Here is a 26,676-nt window from a genome sequence, read left to right as displayed (position 1 = left end):
CAGGAACTCCTGCCATGACTGTTTTTTGCTCCCTTTAATGACACAGCAAGTCTTGGCTCTCGCGATTCGAAAGGCGGTGAGGATTGTCTGCTGTGGGGTGGCACTTAAACAGTCGAAGAGCTGCACACCTGTCCCTGATGGCTGAGTGGCACTCTTCTGTCGACCAAGGTACGAGTCGCTCCTTAAGAGGGCTGAAAGACTTTGGTATGGACAGGTCAGCAGCATGATGGATCACACGTATGATGTCATCCACCCATTCCTGGACGCTGTTATGGTGTTCAAAGACAGCCAACTGACTGAACAGCGGTCAGTTAGCCCTGCCGATCATCCATGTTAGCGGCTTCTGTTCCAGCAACACACCATCCAGGAGGTGAATGCGGATGGGGAAGTGATCGCTGGAATGAAGGTCGTGAATAGTCAGTGAGGGCTGAGAGCAGAGATAGGTCAATGGCTGAGAATGACCTAGTAGCAGCACAGAAATGAGTCAAGAGTACCAATGTTGAGGATGCACAACACTTGAGATGTCAGGAGGCTCTCCAAAACTTGATCCTGAGGGCAAGTAGAGGTTGAGCCCCATGGGACATGACGGGCTTTGAAGTCTGCCAGGAGGAGAAATGGTCGAGGGAGTTGTTCCGTAAGATCTGTGAGAGCCTCGAAGTCTCCTGCATCCAAAGGAGGTAAATAAAGGGAGCTAACTGTAAGCCTCTGACGTGAACGAATTTCAACTGCAACTGCTTATCCAGGTGGCCATTATTGACAAACATGGCGACCGCTTCTTTGGCCCTTCAGTCAGGTCATCCTTGTGACAGAGCATATAGCCCCTTAGTGCAGAAACATCAGATGTTTTTAAATGTGTTTCCTGTAAACACAAGCACAGGGGGTGTTGATGTACTAGGAGTTTCAGTTCCTCCACATGTGTCTGGAATCCATGCATGTTCCACTGTACAATGGGAACCATTTATCAGGGTGGGAGTACCTTCATCCTGACTTTCTGCCAGGGGGATGGGGGGAGGACAGGGGTGGGGTGGGGGTGGGGGGGAGCCCACAATAAGTGGAGGCTCAGTTTTCAGGCGAAATGATTGCCCCAGTCTGACATCAATCTCCATCGCCTCTGAAGAAGAGTCGAGAGAGATGTCCGAGAGAATGACGTTGACATCACTGGACGTGTATCTTCTGTCTCCTTCAATGGGTGAGTCTTTGCCTTTGATTTCGATTTTTTGGTCTGAGACGGCTTTGGAGTCACAACCTTAGAAGTGGAAGGGGGTGTAGCAGCACTGAGCGGTGCACAAGACTTGACCTGTGGAGGGGCAGGAAGGTCCATGATGTTAGCAACCACAGCCTTTTTGAAGTTAGGAGGAGAGGGGCAGGCTTCAAACGAACTGCAGCAGCACATGTGCATTGACAAATGCAGATGCCAGTGCTGACAGTAGCAACCTCCGTTTGTGTAGTGGCACCAGTTTACAGGACAGGTTGTTTCAGAATGGAAGAAAAGGAGGCAGTGAAGGTGGGTGGCTGCATGGACTTGTATAACTTCTTGGCTTCACCATACAGGATGTTCTTTATGGTTTGGATCTCCTGGCTCTTCCCCTCCTCAAGGAAAACTCTGCAGTCCCTGCTCCACACAGGGTGATCCCCAGAGCAACTGACACTCTCTGGAGGAGAGGAGAAACCAACTCCCTCATGGGTGGCTTTAGCACATTTCCCTCAAGTGGCTTGCCCTCTACAGCCGAGAGTAGTGTGCCCATGGTGCTGGCATTTAAAACATCGCTTTGGATTAGGGTAATAAGGCTGTACACTGAGACATTGGAAACACACCTTCACATGCTCTGGTAGTTTGGTGCTGTTAAAAGTAAGGATAAATGGGTCTGACTTCACGAGAGTGCCATCCATCCATTTCATAATGTGTTACACATCAACAATGCCTTCCTGGGACCATTCAGCTTTCAGTTCTTCTTGGGGAACGTCAACTACCAGGTGTACCGGTATGAAATGAGTGTTAAGATACAAATGTGTCGATAGGTAACATTTGTTTTGAACGAGCCTTAATTTTTGTTTGTTTGGTTGGTATGACAACTGTCAAAGATATTTAATATACATCAAGTCATGGAACAAACAACATCATATGTTTTCATCGTGGTAACAAAGTCGAATTTTGTACCAGAAAGTGATGATATGCGGAAAGCATTAATTTTTTGTTTTCATTTGAAAAGAAGTGCTGCAGAGTCGCATCGAATGCTTGTCAAGGCATATGGTGATCATGCTCTATCAGAAGCAACATGCAAAAGTTGGTTTCAACGGTTCAGAAATAATGATTTTGATGTAAGAAATGAAGAACATGGAAGACCACCAAGAAAGTTCGAAAATGCCGAATTGCAAGCAATATTGGATGAAGATGATACTTTGAGTCAGAAGCAAATGGCAGCAATGCTAAATGTTGCACAACAAACAATTTCTGACCGTTTGAAAGCTATGGGAAAGATCCAAAAGTGTGGAAAATGGGTGCCACATGAATTGAATGAAAGAAAGATGGAAAACCAAAAAACCATTTGTCACATTTTGCTTCAAAGACATGAAAGAAAATCAATTTTGCATCTAATTGTTACTGGTGATGAAAAATGGATTTATTTTAAGAATCCTAAACGGGAAAAATCATGCGTTAATCTGGGACTACCATCAATATCGACTGCAAAACCAGATCGATTCGGCAAGATGACAATGCTATGTGTTTGGTGGGATCGGAAAGGTGTGGTGTATCACGAGCTTCTAAAACCCGGTGAAACTGTGAATACTAATCGCTACAGACAACAAATGATCAATCTGAACTACGCATTGATCGAAAAAAGACCAGAATGGGCCAGAAGACATGGCAAAGTATTTTTTTTACATGACAATGCACCTGCAAACAAAGCTAAACTGGTTCAGGATACAATCAAAACACTTGGCTGGGAGCTGCTACCACACCCGCTGTATTCACCAGACTTGGCCCCTTCCGACTACCATTTGTTTTCATCAATGGGACACGCACTGGCTGAGGAACACTTCGATTCCTACGAAGAAGTCAAAGCATGCCTTTGCTTCTATTGGCATGGTGTCCACAAATTGCCAGAAAGGTGGTCAAAAAGTATAAAAAGCAATGGTCAGTACTTTGACGTTTTTACTTTTCAATTCAAAATTAGTGTTTCATTTTCACAAAAAAATGCTTATTTCATACCGGTACACCTGGTAGATCCCTGCAAGTCACAACACCTTTGCTGTAGTTCAAGGTGTTGTGCAATTCAGTTTCTATTGCAAACTCCTCACGGCATTGTGCTTTCTGAAGGTTCTTGACTTGTTGGAAGCTAGATGTTTCAACCAACAGGGTCCCATTTCGCAAGCACTTAACAGATTTTAAGGTACCAGCAATGCCTTCTAAGCCTTTCTGTATGTAAAATGGCGAAACTTTGTCAAAACTCCCCTCTTTTCTTTTAACTATAAGAAACACATTCTGTGAAGCAGCATGCATTCTGTTACTACTGACTGAATCACGAGGACTGGCTACACAATCCCTCTTGTTGGACCGGGTGTTGCACCTTCCAGCAGCCCACCTTTTACACTGGGCAGAGGTAAAGAAAATTTAGGAGGATCCATTTCGGTCCCACAAGCAGCTATTGAAATAAGGGTCCACTCAGACAGAGCCCGTGTGCCTGAGTAAGCCTTATACAACTGAGGTGCAGCAGGTTCCCCAGAAGTTGCCTGCTAACGACTGTTCCATTTCAACAGCCATGCATCTCATCAGTGTGCAGCACACTTTGAGATTGAGTTTTTTTCTTACAGAGGTTTATTCCGTCCTCGCGATCCGTGGAGTCAAGCCGAGATCCCCATTCCCTGCGACACACAATGTTCCACCGCCACACTGCACGGTGGTCACTGAAGCGTGCTTAGAGCTTATGCTAGCAGAGAACTGGCGGCACCTACCAGTCGCCAGCTCAGGAACCCTGGAGTCACCGAGCCTGTACCCAGCAAATGAATGCCGAGCCCCTGGGGGCGCTGTTTGCTTTGTGTGGTGTCGGAACTGAATAAATGCTTTACAATGAAATTCATGTTCGTTGTGAGGAAAACTACCTATACGTCCACAGTTCAACTGATTTTCAGAAGTGTAGGCAAATAGAATTTTAAAAGAAGAGGAAACAACAAAGCTGGCCAGGATATTGGAATAGAGTCAATGTACAGAATATCTGAAAACTGAGCTGTGGTCAAACACCAAACAATCAGAAATTGAGAGTAGAATGACACACTAACTAATATTGGTCAATGAACGAGGACATATGATTGCAAAGCAGAGAGAAAGTAAACTGTTCAACAGTGGATGTTTACTGCAACACATTGAAACAGACTACCACATAAAAAAGTAGATAGGTTAACACAGCTTTTAAGCACGTATCAAATAAAGGATATGTATCATAAAACAGGGGAAAAAGGGACTGGACACAGTCAAATCTCACTGGGGAAAGAAAGACAGGTTGCTAAATATGGGAAAAAAGGTTCCTGAATATGAGAGAAAGGTTACTGCAGATTCAATTGTATCAAAAGGAAAAGAAAATTGGGAAAATTAAAATTATGAAACAGAATTCCTGCCTAGAATTTTTACACTCATGAGGTGGTATTTCAGTACTGCTGACAGATACATATAAAACTACACACACTATCCTAGGTTTCAGAACTCTACAGGGAGGAGAGATGGATTGAGGAACATTAAAAAGGTAGTGCAGACCACTCAGACCCCAGACTCATTACAACATGTTGGCCTTTCATATTCTGGTGTCCAAGTGAACTTCCTTTCCTTTATTCAACCTTCTATGATACTACGTACCCTTCCTCAATTCACTTTGTGTCTTCGCACATGTTTCTACCTGTTCCAGCACCTTCTTGAGGAAGAGTTGTATAATTATATAACATCTTATACGGAATCAGTTTTCAGATTTCTTCATCGAAATGACCAATACACCATCTAAAAGCTTTAGCGCCAAAGGACTTATTCAGCCAAATACTATTGCAGTGGTTTCCTTAATATCACTACAGTTGCATTACTCTACAGGAAATGGTCTGCATTCTGTTTAACCTGTATGCAAAGGCACCAGTTGTGAATTCTTCAATTTTCTTGTGGCTTAGGACAATTATTTTATTGTGAACTTAAAGACATTTGTTTCATGTTACAGTGTTCCTGTGCAATGTCAAAAATAACAGATGTCACAGAAGAGTGAGTCACAAAAAGAGACATGAGGGTAAACAAAGATATTCATTTCCCCACATACTCTCAATAGGCAGGTCTGATTGGCCTGCCTGTCCTTTATAATCTTTCCCAATCAATCCCTCTGTCCTTGAGAAAGGAACTAATAGTGCTGAAAGGTACGATTAAAGGTTTTACTTTTAAATGTATCTCTTGGTAGTACCAAAATCTCACTTCCTGAAGATAAGTATTGTGTCTATATAATTTTCTCATGCAAATTTCCTTTTCAAACAATTAACTCATTTTTAGCAACTGTAATAACTTTGCAACAGTCTCCTCTTTCATAGCTTCTTCCTGCAGTATTACTCACCGACAGTTCTCCCTTCCCAATACCTAAATACTGTAAAACAACAAAGTAGATTTCAAATGTAATATCCAAAACCAAACAACCGAACAAAAGAAACAAAACAAACAAATAAAACAAAGACCATGAAAAAACAAACCGGGAACAGCCTCTTGCCACCTTCACGCTGGTTATTCCCAGAATTCACAGAGAGCGAGACCTTATTGATTCAATTAAATCACTCAGGAGCCTGTCTTTTATGGTTGAACAGTGAAATTGCAAACAACACTATCGCCATGTACAACATGCGTCATATGGTGGACAGATTGCATGTATAGCGATATATAGAGGTACTTCCAACTTATATCTGGCTACTGCGGCTTCAGCATGTAACTTTATCACATATTGAATTTGTTGTTAAATACACTATTAGATTTACTACAAAAACTTTTTACCATTTCAAAAATTGTGAGGTAAGGGGAGGATTTCAAAATATATCAAAATGTTTAAAGATGTTATTTCACAGTAGTTGTAAAGTACAGTATCAACCATGGAAATTGTGTTTCAACATCTTTGATATATCTCTTACTGTTTTGACAATATGTGCTCAGAATGATAACAACCACATTTTCTTTGGGAGGGTTTTCAACAATTCAACGGTCGTATAGGTGTGTATAGAAAGTACGCGTCTCATTTTGACCTAGACTATAACATACTCGAAAAGTATCAAAATCGGTGAGTGGCACTTAGGTAGTGCTACTTTTAAGTATAAAGTTTACTGCTGTTTCTTAAGTATGTCCAAAGAGTTACACATCTCTGGAATTTTGTCAGGTGAAATCATAAGCTGTTACTGATTGTTACAGATACTGTAACTGTTGTATGTAATAAATGCACATGTTTGTGGGCAACTTTTCTCTATATCATCCTCTCTTCAAAAAATAAAAAATAAACTAAAGATAAGAAAACCAAAATCATTTACAAAAACTGTTGAAATGCTAATGAATCTTAACAACCAGCTGCTGCTTAAACCTTTGAAGTATGATTTCCTTTCCTTGTGGGAAGCCATGTTCAAGTACAAATTTCCCCATTTTTATGAAGAATGGTAACAACAATTTACGCAACTGAAATACAGAAAGGGGGGGAAAAAATCAGAAAATGTTATTCTGCTGGACTCACTGAGAAGAAAATAAAACATTTTTGTTCTAAGTCTGGATAATTAGGTACCTTTATCTGGAATTTAGGCTATATTTGCATACATTCTCAAAATAATTCTCAAGTTAGCCTAGCTGCAAAACATAGATTTTGTTCACTTAGCTTAAAATCATCACTTTTCCAAAAGGCACATCTTAACTGATAACAAATGTTTGAAAAAGAAGTAATTTATGGAATCTGATGTCTGTGTACAACTGCTTTTTAGACATGTACGTGCTGTTTAGAACTACCAATTTTTCCATATAATATGGTACATAATTTTGATATGAAAGTTTTGGAGACTGCATCTGTTCCTGAAAATGTACATTTGAGGCAAACATTTAAAAATATAAACGGCTGGTTTCAAGTACCCTGGTACCAAACATCAACAACAGTTTGAATGCACGAACTAATGAAAGTTAAAAGTAAAAGGTGCTCGTTTTTCGATTCACTCCTTGGTTCCTTAGATCCACAACACAAGCTGATACAGTTAGTGTCAGTTGTTCTCATAGTGTAGATGTTAGTGCATGAGACTACTGAGCTGTTGGCTAAGATTTGATCCTTGCTACCATTCATTGTCCAATTTTTTATCTCTCTCTTGTTGGGTTCCAGGAAGCCTAATAAATATTATGTTTGGCAACACTGTCTCTGCAGACTACTCGAATCTGTGCGCACAATGACTTGATTGGATAACTTCAGTACTAACTGAACAAGAAATGGTGCAACATATCTAATTTTTTTCTTAACAATTATTTCTCAGCACCGCCTACACTGCAATACTCTTACAAGCTTTCCAAACTGGTTCTGACCACCCTGTGTATTTCCTAACCCTGTTTTTCCTCCTCCTACCGTCATCTCATTTCTTACACTCTGTGCCTTTCCATTTGCCTGCATTTGGCAAACTCTTTTCTCAATTTCTTCTCTGTTACTGTCCCGTTTCTTCCAGTTTCATACTGACCGTCTTAGGTGCAACTTTTAACTTTAAAGTTTTTCATATCTCATCTATTGATGATATTTCACTGGAACTTCCACCTTGTCCTGTCCCATTGCCATGTTGCCCCTCGATCTATGTTTTTGGGTGACAAATGGGTAAATATTTTGTGACTATGGATGTTTCTTCTTGTTTTTGTCTACATCTACATGGATACTCTGCAAATCATATTTAAGTGCCTGGCAGAGGGTTCATCGAACCACCTTCACAATTCTCTATTATTACAATCTTGTATAGCATGTGGGAAGAATGAACACCTATATCTTTCCGTACGAGCTCTGATTTCCCTTATTTTATCATGGTAATTGTTCCTCCCTATGTAGGTCGGTGTCAACAAAATATTTTTGCATTCGGAGGAGAAAGTTGGCGACTGGAATTTCTTGAGAAGATTCCGTCGCAACGAAAAACTCCTTTCTTTTAATGATTTCCAGCCCAAATCCTGTATAATTTTTGTGACACACTCTCCCATATTTCGCAACAATACAAAATGTGCTGCCTTTCTTTGAACTTTTTTGATGTACTCCGTCAGTCCTATCTGGTGAGGATCCCACACCGCGCAGCAGTATTCTAGAAGAGGACGGACAAGTGTAGTGTAGGCAGTCTCCTTAGTAGGTCTGTTACATTTTCTAAGTGTCCTGCCAATAAAACACAGTCTTTGGTTAGCCTTTCCCACAACATTTTTTGTGTGTCCTTTCCAATTTAAGTTGTTCGTAAATGTAATACCTAGGTATTTAGTTGAATTTATGGCTTTTAGATTAGATTGATTTATCGTGTAACCGAAGTTTAACAAGTTCCTTTTAGCACTCATGTGGATGACCTCACACTTTTCGTTATTTATGGTTCACTGCCACTTTTCGCACCATTCAGATATTTTTTCTAAATCGTTTTGCAGTTTGTTTTGATCTTCCGATGACTTTATTAGTTGATAAATGACAGCATCATCTGCAAACAAGTGAAGATGGCTGCTCATATAAAAAACAGCAAAGGGCCTATAACACTACCTTGGGGAATGCCAGAAATCCTTTTGTTTTACTCGATGACTTTCTGTCAATTACTACGAACTGTGACCTCTTTGACAGTAAATCACAAATCCAGTCACATAACTGAGATGATATTCCATAATCATGCAATTTCACTACGAGCCGCTTGTGTGGTACTGTGTCAAAAGCCTTCCGGAAATCCAGGAATATGGAATCGATCTGAAATCCCTTGTCAATAGCACTCAGCACTTCATGTGAATAAAGAGCTAGTTGTGTTTCACAGGAACAATGTTTTCTAAACCCATGTTGACTGTGTGTCAATAGACCACTTCCTTCGAGGTAATTCATAATGTTCCAACACAATATATGTTTTAAAATCCTGCAGCATATCGACGTTAACAATATGGGCCTGTAATTTAGTGGATTACTCCTAGTACCTTTCTTGAATATTGGTGTGACCTGTGCAACTTTCCAGTCTTTGGATATGGATCTTTTGTCGAGCGAATGGTTGTATATGATTGTTAAGTATGGAGCTAATACATCAGCATACTCCGAAAGGAACCTAATTGGTATGCAGTCTGGACCAGAAGACTTGCTTTTATTAAGTGATCTGGGTTGTTTCACTACTTGGAGGATATTTACTTCTACGTTACTCATGTTGGCAGCTGTTCTCGATTCAAATTCTGGAATATTTACTTTGTCTTCTTTTGTGAAGGCATTTTGGAAGGCTGTGTTTACTAACTCTGCTTTGACAGCACTGTCTTCGATAGTATCTCCACTGCTATCACGCAGTGACGACATTGATTGTTTCTTGCCGCTAACATACTTCACATATGACCAGAATCTCTTTGCATTATCTGCCAGGTTTCGAGAGAAAGTTTCATAGTGGAAACTGTTATAGGCATCTCGCATTGAAGTCCATGCTAAATTTCAAACTTCTGTAAAAGATCGTCAATCTTGTGGATTTTGCGTCTGTTTAAATTTGGCACGTTTGTTTCATTGTTTCTGCAACAGTGTTCTGACCTGTTTTGTGTACCAAGGAGGAACAGCTCCATCGTTTGTTAATTTATTTGGTATAAATCTCTCAGTTGCTGCTGATACTATTTCTTTGAATTTAAGCCCCATCTGGTCTACACTTACATTATTAATTTGGAATGAGTGGAGATTGTGTCTCAGGAAGGTGTCAAGTGAATTTTTATCTACTTTTTTGAATAGGTATATTTTTCGAGGATTTGGGGATTACGATATTCAATCTTGCTACGACAGTCCTGTGTTCACTAATCCCTGAATCACTTTTGATGCTCGTTATTGATTCAGGATTATTTGTTGCTAAGAGGTCAAGTGTGTTTTCACAACAGTTTACTATTCACGTGGGCTCATGAACTAACTGCTCGAAATAATTTTCAGAGAATGCGTTTAGCACAATTTCAGATGATATTTTATGCGTACCTCTGGAATGAAACATGTATTTTTGCCAACATATGGAGGGTAAATTAAAGTCACCACCAACTATTATCATATGAGTCAGGTACGTGTTTGAAATCAAACTCAAGTTTTCTTTGAACCTTTCAGCAACTGTATCATCTGAACTGGGAGGTCAGTAAAAGGATCCAATTATAATTTTATTCTGGTTGCCAACAATGACCTCTGCCCATACTAACTCACAGGAAGTATCTACTTTAATTTCGCGACGAGTTAAACTACTACTGACAGCAACAAACACGCCACCACCAACCATGTTTAGACTATCCTTTCGGAACACCATTAGGTTCTTCGCAAAAATTTCAGCTGAGCTTATATCTGGCTTTAGCCAGCTTTCAGTGCCTATAACGATTTGAGCATCAGTGCTTTCTATTAGCGCTTGGAGCTCTGGTATTTTCCCAACACAGCTACGACAATTTACAACTGTTGTACCAAGGGTTCCTGTATGTACGTTCTTCCTGTGTTCAGCCTGCACCTTTTGTGACTGAAGCCCTTGTGTTTTCCTGTGACCCTCTAACCTACAAAACCGCCCAGTCCATGCCACCCATGTAGCCGCCTCCTGTGTATAGTGGACTCCTGACCTATTCAGTGGAACCCAAAACCCAACCACCCTTTGGCGCAAGTTGAGGAATCTACAGCCTACACTGTCGCAGAACCGTCTGAGCCTCTGATTCAGACCATCCACTGGCTCTGTACCAGAGATCTGCATTTGGTCCTGTCAACTATGCTGCAAATAGTCAGCTCTGCTTTCATCTTGCAAGCAAGACTGGCAGCCTTTACCACTCCTGTTAGCTGCTCGAAACCAGAGAGAATCTCTTCTGATCCAAAGTGACACACATCATTGGTACCGATGTGAGCAACCACCTGCAGTTGGCTGCACCCTGTGCTCTTCATGGCATCCAGGAGGACCCTTTCCGCATCTGGAATGACTCCACTCGGTATGCACACGGAGTGCACATTGGTTTTCTTATCCTCCTTGTCAGCCAAGTCCCTAAGGGGCCCCATAATGCGCCTAACGTTGGAGCTCCGAACTACCAATAATCCCACCCTCTGCAATTGCCCGGATCTTGCAGGCTGAGTGGTTTCCTCTGAAACAGGGCAGGCAACAGCATCTGGTCCAGTGGCATTGTCAGCCACAGACAGCACCTGGAACTTATTTGTCAGACAAACCGGGGAGACCTTACGTGCGGCCGTCTGGGAAGTCTTTCACCGCCTGCTTCGCCCCGGGGCGACCTCCCACTCGACCACAGGTGAGGGGTCAGCCTCAGTGCAAGCAGGAACTGGGTTGGCCACTGGTGAGGACCACAACAGTGGTGCCCATCCACTGCAGCCTCAAGCTGTGTAACCGAATCCATCACAGCCTGAAGCTGAGAGCAAAGTGTCACCAACTCGGCTTGTGGACAAATCAACTTAAGGTCACAAAAGCTAATGGACCTGCCAGTTTTTAGCTGTCAACTGATCTGCTAATGGTTGGTAATAAAACATTTATTTCTATTTTCATTCCATTTATTTCTGTAAATGGTGAATTTTTGTAAAAATAAGATTTTTCAGAACAACATACTGTTGGTTTCCAGCATGGTTTATTTATCATTCCCTAATCATAGCGAACAGTTTCATAAAACTGTTCCATTTTTTGTTGTTGCTGTAAATGATTGAAATATGATTATTCTGCAAATGAGATTACACAACTTGGTATGTTAGTTACTGATTTTTAAAAGTGCTACAGTAATCAAGTTAAAAATCTGGTAACCATGTCATAAAAATTTTATGTCCAGAAAACACAAAATAAAATTAATATAATACTTACAATAAATTTAATTAAGTCTGGTTGTTTCCATGAAGTGTCTATCGGCAAAGATGTTTTTGCTTGGTTTTCTTGTAGATATTCATCAAGGACTGCTTCCGAAGGAAAGTATGGGTCTGCTACTGCTTTTTTTCGTAACAATAGTTCAGATACAAATATTCTGAAAATAAGATACCTTATTATGCCTCTGGTAAAAGTAATTATTAACAAGAAAGTAAAACACATGACAAGCAACACAGTAATACCTGAACTGAAAGCAATGTGTGATACATCTTGTAGTGCTAATGTTATGTGATACAGTCCTTACTTATATCCATCGAAAATAAATCATCAGTGCTTGCAGCAAAAGCATTCTTAACAAGAGATATTTGTGCTGAGGATTTTTTTTTTTTTATTCTTAGCTGTTTAGATGGCTCTGCATATCTTTGCATTCCTGTGCAATAACATGCAGAAAGCAGACAAATACATTCATTCATACAGTACTGGCCAGGTTTATGGAAGATATACAGGACAACAACTCTCAAGGTTTCTCTTGGTATCCAGCTGCAGTCTACAAGAAGTCTTAAGGGTGTTACATGCATTGGTATACAATCCTTCAAGGACAATAATAAGAAATACTGAACAGTGGTAAGTCCAGATTCGAATATCAATGATATCATGAAAAGGATATGTTGCTATTCACAATAAAGATGACGCGCTGAGTTGTAGATAGGCATGACAAAAGACTGTAAAAAAGCACCCCACATTCTCACAAGCATGCACATCTTGCACACATTAATGCTACCTCCAGCTGCTGTGCCAGAATGCAATCAAAATGCATCAAATGCGAACATTACAGATTTTGGTGGGAAGGGGGATGGGATAGCAGGGTACAAGCAGGGGAAGAGAAATCAGCACTGCCTGATAGAGTATGTAGGGACTTGATGTGGCAGTACAGGGCTGCTACGTGCAGCATTAGGAGGCTATGGGGGTGGGAGAGTGGGGGAAAACAGGGAGAGGAAAGGGAAAGACTGGTGAGTGGGCCAGAAAACAGCACTGCACAGTGAGGGTGAGGGGAGGCAAATTGTGAAAAGGTGACAGGGCTGAGAGGGTAGGGCATGGGCACAGTAGATTGAGGCCGGGGTGATTTCAGGAGCAAATAATGCGTTGTATGAATAATTCCCATCTGCACAGTTCAGCAAAGCTTGTGGTGGAAGGGAGGATCCAGATGGCCAGGGTTGTGAAATAGCAACTGAAATCGAGCATGTTATGTTCAGCTACATGTTGTGCCAAGGGGGTTGACGACTTTGTTCTTGACAACAGTTTGGTGGAAGCCATCCATCCTTGTGGTTGGTAGCAACATCAATATAAAAAGCTGAGCAATGATTGCAGCAGAGTTGATATGACGTGGCTGCTTTCACAGGTGGGCTGACCTCTAATAGGGTAGGATAAGCCTGGAATAGGAAGTGCTCGTTGGTGAATTGGGCAGGTCTTGCACCTGGGTCTTAACAGAGGGATATGATTGGTGTTTCAATTGGGAGTGGCATATGGATGAACCAGCATGTTGCGGAGGTTGGACGGGTGGTGAAACACCACTTTAGGAGGGGTAGGGAGGACCTTGGATAGGATATTCCTAATTTCAGGACATGATTATAATCAAAGCCCTGACGCAGAATGTGGTTCAATTTTTCCAGTCTGGGGTGGTAGTGGGTGACAAAAGGGGCAATCCTTTGCATCTTGTTCTTGAGGGTAGTTGGAGGATTGGGGGTGTGTGGGGATATGACATGGGAAATCTGTTTGCAGACTAGGTGAGAGGGTAGTGCCTGTCTGTGAAGACCTTTGTGAGATCTTCAGCATACTTTTCAGAGGAGATCCTTCCAATAGATACAACATACACAGGCTGTATGGGAGGAATTGTTTGGTATGGGAGAGATTTTTTGGTGTGGGAAGGATGACAGCTATTAAAATGCAGGTACTGTTGGTGGCTGGAGTGTTTATTTGGAAGGTGGTGTGGATGGAGCCACCAGAGAGGAAGCAATCAATGTCAAGGAAGCTGGCACACTGAGCTGATGAGGACCAAGTGAAGAGGATGGGAAAGAAGGTGTTTAGGTTGTGAAGGAATGAGGATAGGGTGTCCTGGCCTTAAGTGCAGATCATGTAGATACCATCACTGAATCTGAACCAGACCAGGGGTTTGGGTTTTTGGGAGGCTAGAAATGTTTCCTCTACCAGTTCATAAACAAGGTGGCATAGGAAGGTACTATGCGGGTGCCCACGGCTGTGCCACAGATTTATTAGTATATCTTCCCTTCAAAGGAGTAGTAGTTTTGTGTTCAGATACAGTTCGTAAGGTATATGAGGATTGAGGTTGTGAGTCAGAAGGATACAGGGAGAGGTAGTATTCAATAGCACCAAGAACATGAGCACGAGGGTCATTCATGTATAGGAAGGTGGCAACAGTGACGAGTAGGGAGGCAGGTGGTAAAGCGGTGGGGATAGTGGAGAGTCAGTGACTGAAATGGTTGCTATTTTTGATGTGAGGGGCTAGATTTCAGGCAGCGGCGGGGGTGGAGGTGTTGGTCAATGAGGCTAAATTCTTTGAATGGAAGCACAATAACCAACTAAAATGGGGCGGCCAGAATTCTTGGTTTTGTGAATTTTGGGGAGCATGCAGGTGGCAGCTGTGCAGGGTGTCATAGGAATGAGGAAGGAAATGGATTCAGGGGAGAGGATTTGAGTTTATGTTAAACTTCTGGATGGGATCCCTCTGGCAGAGTTTATAGAAAGAGGAGTCAAACAACTGGTGTATGCTTTCTGCGAGGTAGTCACTGCGATTCATAATGACAGTGGTGGAACATTTGTCTCCAGGTAGGATGATTACGTGAGAATCTGCAACTCAATGTGTCACGTTCATGGTGATTATCAATCTACCCTTTTTATAATATTGTTGATATAACAAATGCTGAATAATTTATAATAACTTTCAATTTACATCCAAGTCTGACTGCTCTAAAGAACTGTCACCAGTAACATGAGAGTATTTTTCTGGTATCTTACTTGACACAACCATTGCTCCAGAAAAAAATTAAAGAAACAAGAATTTGAAGCATTCAACTTTTCATTCCTTATAACACCTTTTTACCTGTCAGTAAGTGGAAGACGGTCAGGATCCTGAACACAGCCAATACTTGGAGCCCCAGGACATTTAGGGCAACCAGACTTTTCATGTCTTTGTTGCCGTCCGCTATGTCCACATCGGGCACATTCAGCACCACTTGTTACAGCCTCATGTGCTGCATCAAATCGTGCCAAGCAAGGATCTGCTCGCCAACCTTGTATCCTGATGTTTTACAAAAGAAAATGATTATACTTTATAAAATCAAAGCTTCTCATATTACACACAAATTGAGGTAAAACATTTTGTAAATGTCAGCTCATACATAAAGGATGTCGAAGGCCCGTAGTTACTTCAGCAGGTTATACAAGAAAATAAATGACTGTAACAAAATAGCAGATTGACATGAGAAAAGAGAAGGATGCAAGTTTTGAATAACTAAAAGTGCGGACCTGTTGAAATTTAATATTGTAGTGGACTAGTAAGCAGCGTTTCAAACAAAAGATGAAAATTTGAGAGAGAGAGAGAGAGAGAGAGAGAGAGAGAGAGAGAGAGAGAGAGAGAGAGAGAGAGAGAGAGAGAGGTTCTAATCCATTCTTTTGTATCTAAAGTAGTGTGACTCCATATAAGTTATCACCACTTAAATTTTGTGATGTTTCTGCATCTACATACTTGTGTTTATACCACGCAAATAAGGTTATCTATGAGGCTTATGTATTTTGCAAATTTTTATTAGGAAGCAAAATAATGAGGAGCAAGGAAAGTTTCAAAACACAACATGCATTTCCTCACTTCCTATGGTTAAAATGGAAGTGAAATGAAAATTGGACAGAGAAATCAAAACAAGTCTGGACAATGCACGAACAGTCAATCACACTTCAGAAAAATAAATGATGTTTTAATGGAAATAAGAACAGTGATACGGAGCAGGTCTCCTAAGCCCAACTGTGGGCTGAAATGCAATGTATGAAGGAAGAAATGTTACCACAACCACCACCAGCAACAAAACATGCTGCCTTTTTCTAGATCACGTAAGAAAGTATTAGACGGAAGTTTATGGGCAGTTTTTAACAGAAAATATTTGTGACACAGAAGTAGGTGCAGAGAATAATCAATTAATTCTATTACTTAAAGCATCATTACAAACTAACTGTAAAAAAACTATGAGAAATGTAAATCTGAGGGAAAAAACCCACCTAGTTCAACGACATGATAATATTGTATGATTACACAACACTGAACAGTGCTGTGGCAAGAATTAAGATTATTAATCAAATATATGCTACCTCTAAAAATGAAGCTTCTGTACCTAGAAATCAAACCTGTATCAGGGACCTGATCCAAGAAATTAACAACTGCTTGTCTTCCAACTCCACGAATACCTCCAGGCGTGTAATCACATCCACACAGCAAAGCCAAAGCTATTAACTTCTCCCGTCCAAGTCGTAGTTTCTGCTTAGCTTCATTCAAATTATAAACATCTACACTGAAACCTGCACTGCCATCAGTTCCTGAAGGGCTGATTGTAAAGTTACGATATACTATTTGAGCTCCATACAGAAAGCAGTCCCCATCTTGTGAAACACAACCATCCACAAGCTGAAAAGAGAGAAAAAATATGCTGGGGGATTCTTACAAGTACTATACATTAAAAATGTTGTATTGCATGTTACAAAAATACACAGACGGACAGTTGTTTTTTACAGTAATATCTGATTTATAAATAAAGAATGACATCTCTTCTAATAAAACATCAGATGATAGAAACATATACCAATTTAACTTAGAGTTTTAGAAAAATGGCAGGCATTCACAAAGATATAAGAAACAGGGTGGTAAGTCTTATCAGTACAGAATTATGTCTTTACAGTAACAAGCAACAGCCCAGTATAAACCCTGAAAAGGGAACCATAAAATGGAGCTAACTGAATTTGGTACGATGTTGATGGAAGTGCTACCCTGAAATTGTGACTGACAAGAAAACAGGGCCAATAAACATCTTCCTGGAATATTGAACACTACTAAATAATAAATAAAAATACACAGAAATCCACATACAATATTACAAGAAAAAAGTTCAAGAGATACAGAGAACACTGTGAAGCAAAAACTTCTAAGAAATCAATTGACTTTGATGGGGACCAAACCCAACTATGTTAGAAACTGCACAAAAAGGATACACATTTCATGAATTGTAAATGTAGTTGAACTCACTTTACATCTACACCACTACAGTGAGTGCAGTGGGGAAGTATATTTTTGGTTAGGGCATGTACTGTATGCCAGAATTTTCCCATCATTCCTATTCCATTTATGAATGGTCTTGAAGAAGAAAGACAATTGGTACTCTGTACTGCTTTATGTCCACACAAATTTCTCTAGTTATCATTCTGAGATACATAAGCTAGACCATGAAATGTGGTTTTTGACTAATTTTACAATGTGAATATTTTAAATTTATGGAGAGAGTTCCATGCTTTCCCCATAGCATCTCTCACTGGCATTTCGCTGGTGGTTTTTTGGACACCCTTCACAATGACTAAACAAATCTTTGACAGAATGTACAGCACTTCTTTGAATCTTCTCTGCACGTCCCATGAAGCCTACTTGAGGATGATCCCAGACCAACAAGCTATTGTCAAGAACTGGTCGAACGAGTTTCTTTTTCTGTAGATAAGTGATTGTTCTGATTTAAATGACTCTGGACATATGATGCTAAATACTTAACAGCTGTGATTAATTTCTGTAATGATAATCAATTATACCGTCAAACAATATTCATTATTTTTGCATATTTATGCTCTATTAGATTATGTTGAGAGCAAACTAGCAGCAAGAGCTGATCCTCATGTCTTCCTGTACTCGACAATAATGTGGTCTCCCCCTATATGAGCACATAACCTGAAAACAATCTCAGTGAACTAGTAACATTGCCTGGCAACTATTTTATTGCGGTCAAGAACAGTAATTGTCCTGTCTCACTTTCTTGACTGTCTCTCATGACCTCAATGTCAACGGGAAGAGGTACAAGTCAATTAATAAGTCACATAATCAGTTTACCTTACACCATATTTAAATTATGCACTCATATTTAGTCTGCAGATAGCAGCATATATGGCTTTTCATAGATCATTGCATAGCAGCCACTGCGAGATAGCGGGTGAGCTACATGATTGTACACCAAAAGAATTAAAAACTAAACTCTGCCCGAACAGGCCATGAGAGCTCAATGGTAATGACTGGCCACCATGTCGTCCTCAGGGCACAGGTGTCACTGGATGCAGATATGGAGGGGCGTGTGGTCAGCACACCACGCTCCCATCCATATATCAATTTGCAAGACCAGATCCGCTACTTCTTAATCAAATAACTCCTCAGTTTGCCTCACGAGAGCTGAGTGCAACCCACTTGCCAACAGCACTCGGTAGACCAGATGGTCACTCATCCAAGAGCTAACCCAGAAGGACAGATTACAGTTATTGTGGGTCAAAGAACTGCCCACCGAGACATTGCATTGCAAAATGCGTCCCATGTATGGTAACAACTGTTTATGATGGAAAGCTGTGTTCAACTGGATCCAGGAGTTTAACAAGGGAAGGCAAAGCATCAGAGGTCAGAAGTATCCTGGTCATCCTGAAGTGGTGGCCACAAACCACAATGCAGTATGTGGCATAGATCATTCGTAACGACTGGAATGTGATGATGCACGACTTAGCACATGTTATGCATGAGCAGTTGAGAAGTTCCATAAAATTTGTGCACAGTGTGAGGAACACAAAAAATGAGTCTGCTTTGTAGCACCTCGCTGAGTACTCTGAGGAAGGAGAGTACTTCATGGCACGAAATGTTACAAGGGTCAAGTCTTGGATTTGCCGCTTTCAACCGGATACATTACGATCTTCCATGTAATGGAAATATCCAACCTCCCAAACATAAAAGTCCAAGACCACTCCATCAGCCCACAAGGTTATGCTCACTGTGTTTTGGGACATGTAAGGGATAATATTGATGAAATTCCAGCCTCACAGTGAGACCGTGAATGCTGCAGCATACCGACCATCCTGGAGGATCTCTGACAGGCCAGGAGACCTGGTTTCCTGACAAAGGGAGTGCTTCCCCTGGATGACAATGCCAACCCCCACACAATGAGAAACTCAGGAGCTGTTACAAACATTTCATTGGCACACTTTGAACATCTGATCCACAGTCCCCACAGCCTTTCATGACCCAAAAATCTCGTTCGAGAGGCCAATGTTTTGAAAATGATACCATAGCCAAAGATGTTATGTATTGGCTGTGTCAGCAATCAACAGACTCCTTTTCTGCTGGCTATTAAGTACTTGTAATGATATGGGATAAGTGTCTGAATATAGGGGATATATAGAGGATGTATACCGGCATGTAGAAGACAATTTATCTCAGTCTTCATTTTATAATATTCTGTTTTGGTGGTATTATGATCAACAGCTATCTAGTCAGACTGATTTTACGTGATGCCAAATCTACTTCAAGCTTTCTGATAACTCAGCAGGTAATATCTTGCTTTCAGTCAACTGCTTACTTCTACACGGCTGTCTTTACACTTCTTTGGACTTATTCAGCATTTGTTTGTCAAAAAGTGCTCAGTTTTGGTTGAGTCTGCTACGCAGCAATATCAGCTTTTTTGATAACTTTCTAATATTGTTATTGAAAATATCCAGGCCCATGCTAGTGCTTGCAGGTGGCTATGGGGTGTGGGGTGTTGGGCAGCAGAACTTCCCACTAATGGATCAAGCAGCAGAGGCTCAGGACAACTAACTCAGATGGCCCAGCTGGGGACTGCGGGGGACCGTAACACACAGGCTGCGGGCTTCACTGGTATGAAAGGGCCGAGGAGAGGCTTGGGCAGAGAGAGTAGTTTCATCTCCACATGTTTCCACACTGTGGTCGACTCCCCAACCTGTAAGGAAGCACAGGTGTAGGGTGTACTGGGGCACAGATGGTGCAGTGGAATGGCATGGCTGTTGGTGGTCCTGGTGTCTGGGCCAAGGGTCAGAGGCAATATTGGGGGGTGCTGACTGTGACGGACTTTGTGGCTGGACCTGGTTGCAGTGTCATGTCAGAAGGTCATACTCAGGCATGATGTCACACAGCTGACAAATCCCCTCTATCAAAATGGCTCTGAGCACTATGGGACTTAACATCTACGATCATCAGTTCCCTAGAACTTAGAACTACTTAAACCTAACTAACCTAAGGACATCAGACAACACCCAGTCATCACGAGGCAGAGAAAATCCCTGACCCCACCGGGAATCAAATCCGGGAACCCGGGCGTGGGAAGCGAGAACGCTACCGCACGACCACGAGCTGCGGACCCGCTCTATCCATTTATCCCCCCCCCCCCAATCACCCCTTTATCCACCACCCTGTTATCACTCCAACTTTCTAGATATTAAGTAATATGTATACCAAGTCTGGTTGAAATCAATCAGGGGGGGGGGGGTTAGGGGAAGATGTTGAACATATACTTATGTGACACATATTGCACACACATATATATTTGATTCTCTGCTGCTTTGCACCACACAACCCCAGAGAGGATGTTAATTTTATCTGTGGTATTCAGCCATGTGGCTTGATCTTAAGTCTCGGACCACATAAACAAAACTATTGGCTCACTGAAGTGCTATTTCTCATGACCTGGTTGACACAATGAACAGCACAAATAAGAGACAAATTGGACATCATACTTTTAAAACTATTCCAGGTCAACTAACTACAGGATGTTTTTGAAAACTTTTACTTCACATGCCTGCCCATAGTAGTAGTGGGGAATCTTTCTCCCAAGGTTTTTTTATACCTATAATTTATGAACCTACAATATCTAGTTGAAACTGCTCGAGTTATACTTCAGTGTCACCCCCTTTTCATTCCCACCTTTATGTCATTTAGATTGTTCTTAACCCCATAATGCTTCTTTTCAGACAGTATGTAGCCAGAACGAATTAGTACGTAATCAATAAACCAGAGTCTTCACAGAATTAAGTTCCATGTATAAAACAGCTTCAAACTTATTACTTTACAACTGAATTAACGTGTTAAATATTTAAATTTAAGCACATAAACAAGAAAAACTTTGGAAAAGTTCTGGAAGTTGCCAAGTAACCTAACACTCAAATACTGCTGGATGAAGACAGACTGGGTATTTGCACGTGGTGTGTTACATTTCTTTTTCATCCCCCCTCCCCCGAGGGAGGTAGGAGGTTGTTACACCCGCACAGTCTTTCTTTGCAGGCAGCAAGTGATCTATGCAGAACATGTGGTTGAAACTGATTCAGTAGTTTAAGAAAAGATAATGAATGTACATGCAGTCCTTTTTTTATAAGATACATTTATTAAAAATAATTCCTGCTTACCCCAATTTCATTGAGGTGGGCACACATAGCTTCCGCTTCTCCTTTACTTCGAATGCAAGTCAGTCCCATAATTGTAAGAAGTTCCTCGCACTATAACAGACAGACTATGTACCATACATATACAACTCACTACCAAAATAGGTAAGTATATTTATTAAATGCTATTATGTTCGCAACTTTTTTGTAGTTCTCTGCTCTAGTGCAGAGCCAACTGAAATATGTTGTGCAGTCTCTTACTCCATATTACAATTACTGAATATCAGTTCTATGTTTATCAAAAAAACAAAAAAGGAGGGAACCGTCAACACTTAAGTAATTAGAGGCAGAGCACTTTGTTGGTTTGTACAATGGTGTTATAAGAAATTGCTGTGAACTTCCTGCAGGCATTTGTTTTTGGTAGTTTTTGAAAACAATGAAAAAGAATAATGCATAAACAAAACCTACATGAAGTACATAACTTTATTAAGAAACGCACAGTATCACATTTCATGCAGTATGTGTCGGAAAAGACATTCTTAACAGTTTTTTTGACTACGGCCTGTTTTCTCCTCTTATAGCAGAAGTAATAAAATCATCAAGTCATCTTAGACAAGCTGTACATTAGCATAACACCACAATCAAACCAACACACTGGTAGCATCTAAATTTATGGAAAAGAAAATAACATGAAGTTAGCAAATCACTGGCCAAAATCAGCAGCAACAGCTCTGCCTACAACCAAATTAACTGTCACCACAAAATGTGTTTTAATCTATTTCTAACATTTAGATACAGGCCGCAGCAAGCAAATGTAAATACTTTTTATTATTTTCTTTGCAAGAACGATTTTATAGCATAAAATATATACTAAGATGATTCAATTAACATTAACTGTGACTGTCACTTTATATAAATTATTTTTAATGTTATTACACTGTATTATAATTATGTAATTTCTATTTCTAAATTGGGAAGTAAAATAAAATTACCGGTATGTTACATATTCCAAAGTGTAATCTTCATGATATACTAAAATTGTATTATCTTGTTTATTTTCTGGATTATTTGTCTGTTTGATTTTTTTTAATCATGTGAGAGATAGAAATTTTCAGGTTTTCATATTCAAAAGGGCTTTAAGAGAGGGAGACGCTGGCAAAACAGAAAGTTACGATTCCACCCATCCCCTTTGACCCATTACATCATCAAAATGGCGGACAGCCCTATTTCAAGCATTTACAATACGACAACTAGGATGCAACTCATTACACCTGTGAACAAACATAAATAACATGCAAAATATTTGGGATAACGGAAGCGTCTGATTCCACCCGTCTACTTTGACCCATGTCACCAATATGGCGGAAACGACCATTCACAACAACTCCCATATCGTGCCTACGACATCATTACATACACATCACAACAAACACAAAAATAGATCGAAAAACATTCAAACACATACTCATTGAAAAATACAGTGAAACTAACGGGAGTAGCGGGAGAAATTGGGGGGGTTTTTAGGTTTGGACAAATCAAAAACAAACACATGCCACTAAACAAAACGAGAAAAACGATAAAATAAAACAACCACAACCTTCCGAAAAGCAACTAAAAACAATATCCACTGGAATTGATCACTTCCCTTGACCTATATAGGGCAACAGAAACTAATACCAAATCATAAAACCCAAAACTAACACCACCTCCACAATCATAGCTACCTCAAAAAAACACCCACGACAATAAAATTGGAATCGTTCACTTCCCTTGAGCTATAGGCATCACACCCTTCAACTGCAAAACAATAACAACAAAACAAATTCTCCACAACAAAATCAAAAAGCACCGACTACCCCCCATCCACCTACCTCCCCAAACGTTACCAACCAAGACACCCCTCCCCCACCCCCCAAACCAAACTAACCCACAACCTTCAGCCTATACATCTTACTGACAGCCCTTAAAAAAAGACCCTCAGGGACACTCTTCCGCCAACAGTACTCATCTAAATGAGCCTGAAGGTTAGAAGAGCACCTCTTCCCCCACCCAATGACAGGCTTAACAGCCCCCCAAAACCCCTCTAGGCCTACAGTATTAGTACAGGCCCCACTCTCATAATTCTTAAACTCAACACTGTGGTTAACTACTAAATGCTGGTACCCCTGCTGACCCAACACACTATAAGAAGAAAACATGCCTGAAACTATTGTGCTACCAATTTCCACATATTCCTCAATCAAACCCACTAACTCCCTTTTTGTACGCCCCTAGCCAACCCTGAAAACACATTCTGAAGACCCCCCCCCCCCACGCCCATAAACCAACCATAGGCTTACCCCTCGTATACGGTATCCTTCCAAACTGCAACTCATCAACCTCTACAACAACCCCAGGCCCACCCAACTTACCCCTATATTTAATATATTCCGAACAAACCTCACGACAAAAAGAATACCAATCAAGCACTGTCCTCTCACAAACACCCACCTCATGAGCACAAAAACTGTGAGAGGATTGATAACAAAAATGATAACGCATCAACACAATTTCATGCATGCCCAACCTAGACTTCTCGAACCAGGAACTTCGCCGTATAGAGCGCCATAGTTTATCCCTATGACATCTCCACATGTCTCCCATAAGCCCCCACAAACGAAAACTGTTTATCTTCTGCGTCATATCCATACGTAACAAAGATATAACAACAATTATTTAAAGAAGTCACACACAGCGAACTGAAAATGACACTAATATAACTTAGCAATAACGAAAATTAAACCGTCAACTGACTGCAAAATATTCCACTAGACACACAGTCAGCACCACAACAAAACTTGTCAACGACTACCACTCAAATGGACCTAATACAACACGTAACATGCAACCCACAAACACCACCAGAGTATCACCGACCACAGAACACCACCTACAAACACACCACAAACGCAAACTAAATCCACAACAGCACACATCACGCAACCCAGAGAGCACCACTGACCGCATCAACACTACACTTACAAACACACGACACTCACGAACTAAACTTCGCGCCATCATGATGTCACAAACCACAACAGCCTTACGTCACGGGTCAAAACCGACGGGTGGAATCGGACGTTTCCATTGACCCAAATATTTAACACCAAAAAAAGAATGAAACTAAAGGGACAACCACAGGAAGTGAGGGGTTTTGAGTGGGGTCAGACTAAATATAAAATAAGAAGAACACCACCATTCCCCAAAAAATATTGATCCAAAACTCAAAATTCAACACAGTCAAAAATACAAACAAAAAAACCATTGTAACTGTAAATTTCACTTGACTAATATAGCTGAAACGAAGAGCAGCAACCCACACAAAACTCTGAGCCAAAAATTTTACTTGACCTCATGCATAACTGTCAGTACCATGAACCCACCCACAACTCCAAAGTCTGAAGCTCCAAATTTTACCTGACATATATGGCAACTAAAATAAAGCCAGAAGTACCAAAAACCAACAAACTCAATCCCACTGTCCATCAGCATTCCCCCCTCTCACCCCAACACACACTTGAAAAACAAAACCACCCAATCAGCCACCATAAAACTGGTACAAACTTGTCCAGAAACAACCTGACACTCTCAATGCAATATACCTAACAAACAACTTTGACACTCTAACATTCAGCATATGAGAATGCCACCAAATACTACAACACACCATCTACAAACACGATTTGACTCAAAAATACAACTATGATGTCACACAACACTTATGTCATGTGTCAAAGTAGGCAAGTGGAAAGCATTGTAATAAATAGAAAATATGTGCAATGTGGCCTCAGTTGCCTGAGACTGCAGTCATGTGTGTGTGAGTTGCATTTGCACGTGTGCATTTGTAGTATAATTTTGACAAAGGTTTTACTATCCAAAAGCTATATTTATGAGTCTTTTTGTTGTGTCTGTCTGTGATTCAGCATCTCTGCTATACGGTGAGTACCAACCTTCGTTTTCACAATATTGTTAGAAAATATACTTAACTACACCACTGCTTTGTCTCGTGTTCACTTTATAGTATATTTATATTAGGCCCATTACTTATGAAGATTGTGTTCAACTTTTAGTCTAATTTCTTGACTGCCATAATTATAAATCATTTGCATTGCCCACTGCTTGTCCAATTTCCCATGTACAAGCAGTTTACTAAAAATCAATTATTGTATGTATCAAGCTAATAATAAAAACTGTGAAGTAAATAATGGATAAATCCCAATTATCAGGCCCTGGTGGTTTGTGCCGACGCCCCCCCCCCCTTTCTCTCTTCTATTATTTCTGAATGTCATCTACGAAATTATTCTGATGTGAACTAGCCTACTTATGATGGCAGAAGTGTCGCAGATTTGGATACTAGAGAGAAGCTCTGCAACAGATTACCGAATGTAAAATGACACAGAAATTACTCGTATTTTACTGCAAGCTCACATGTTTCAGCACACCCTGAAAGTGTGACCGTTTGCCACTGCGTCGCCGTTGACTTTGCTGAGACGCTTCTCCTTTCGTATGACCATGAATATTCGCCACCCTGCGAGCCATTGTATACTTCTTTATAGCTGGAGCTTGGCCCTCAAGTACAAACACAGGCTTGACGCCCATAAGCAACAGGCAGCTTGTACGAAAGAAGAGATTCCTAAAAATAAAAACGTTAACATAAACACCGCCACTTAATTTCACAGAAGCGTATATTGCAGAGAGCAAATAAAACGAACTATGACAAATACAGCACGAAACAACTGAGTAATAAAATAATTTCGTACCTCAGATACAAACGTTTTTGTGGGCAAAATTCCTGGATGTTTTTCGTGTCGCAGACCCAGCAACTCAAATCAACTGCAACAGTTTTATTTTGTAACTCCCATAAGGTTTTTCTTTCGCGTATGGGATTCAGAAGATGCCACAGTTCCGCAACACCCATTTTACAAAAAAAAAAAAAAAAAAAAAAAAAAAAAAAAAAAAAAAATTCAAAATCTTCCGAAGAATGGCAGTGGATATTACTTGTATAGTCACATTTGCTACACGATTACTACTGCAAAAAATAAAAAAAAAATATTCGTTACTTTACGGAGCATGCACAGTACATATTCTCTTTCAAATCATCGACTTAGCACACTATAATCCGCTACTGACACTTGCAACCGATTTCAAAATAACCTCTCATGTTTGAAAACA

At 40.6% G+C, this 26,676-nt stretch overlaps 1 protein-coding gene across 1 annotated transcript in view; it reads right to left on the bottom strand.

Annotated features, from left to right (window-relative positions):
- LOC126259428 (flap endonuclease GEN) overlaps positions 1–26,472 on the bottom strand; it is a 51,690-nt gene extending 25,218 nt beyond the window's left edge. Inside the window, exons 1-6 of the mRNA XM_049956227.1 lie at positions 26,265–26,472; positions 25,933–26,137; positions 21,490–21,579; positions 16,401–16,690; positions 15,119–15,316; positions 12,001–12,157 (exon numbers count right to left, since the gene is read on the bottom strand). Coding sequence (XP_049812184.1) covers positions 12,001–12,157; positions 15,119–15,316; positions 16,401–16,690; positions 21,490–21,579; positions 25,933–26,137; positions 26,265–26,422 — 1,098 coding nt within the window. The 5' untranslated portion in view covers positions 26,423–26,472. The remainder of the gene's footprint in view (positions 1–12,000; positions 12,158–15,118; positions 15,317–16,400; positions 16,691–21,489; positions 21,580–25,932; positions 26,138–26,264) is intronic.
- Between the last annotated feature and the right edge of the window lie 204 nt (positions 26,473–26,676).

The sequence above is a fragment of the Schistocerca nitens genome, chromosome 5 (assembly GCF_023898315.1).
Source record: "Schistocerca nitens isolate TAMUIC-IGC-003100 chromosome 5, iqSchNite1.1, whole genome shotgun sequence".
NCBI lineage: Eukaryota > Metazoa > Arthropoda > Insecta > Orthoptera > Acrididae > Schistocerca > Schistocerca nitens.
The sequence above is the reverse complement of the archived record's forward strand: the minus strand, read 5'-3'. Positions and strand labels throughout refer to the sequence as shown.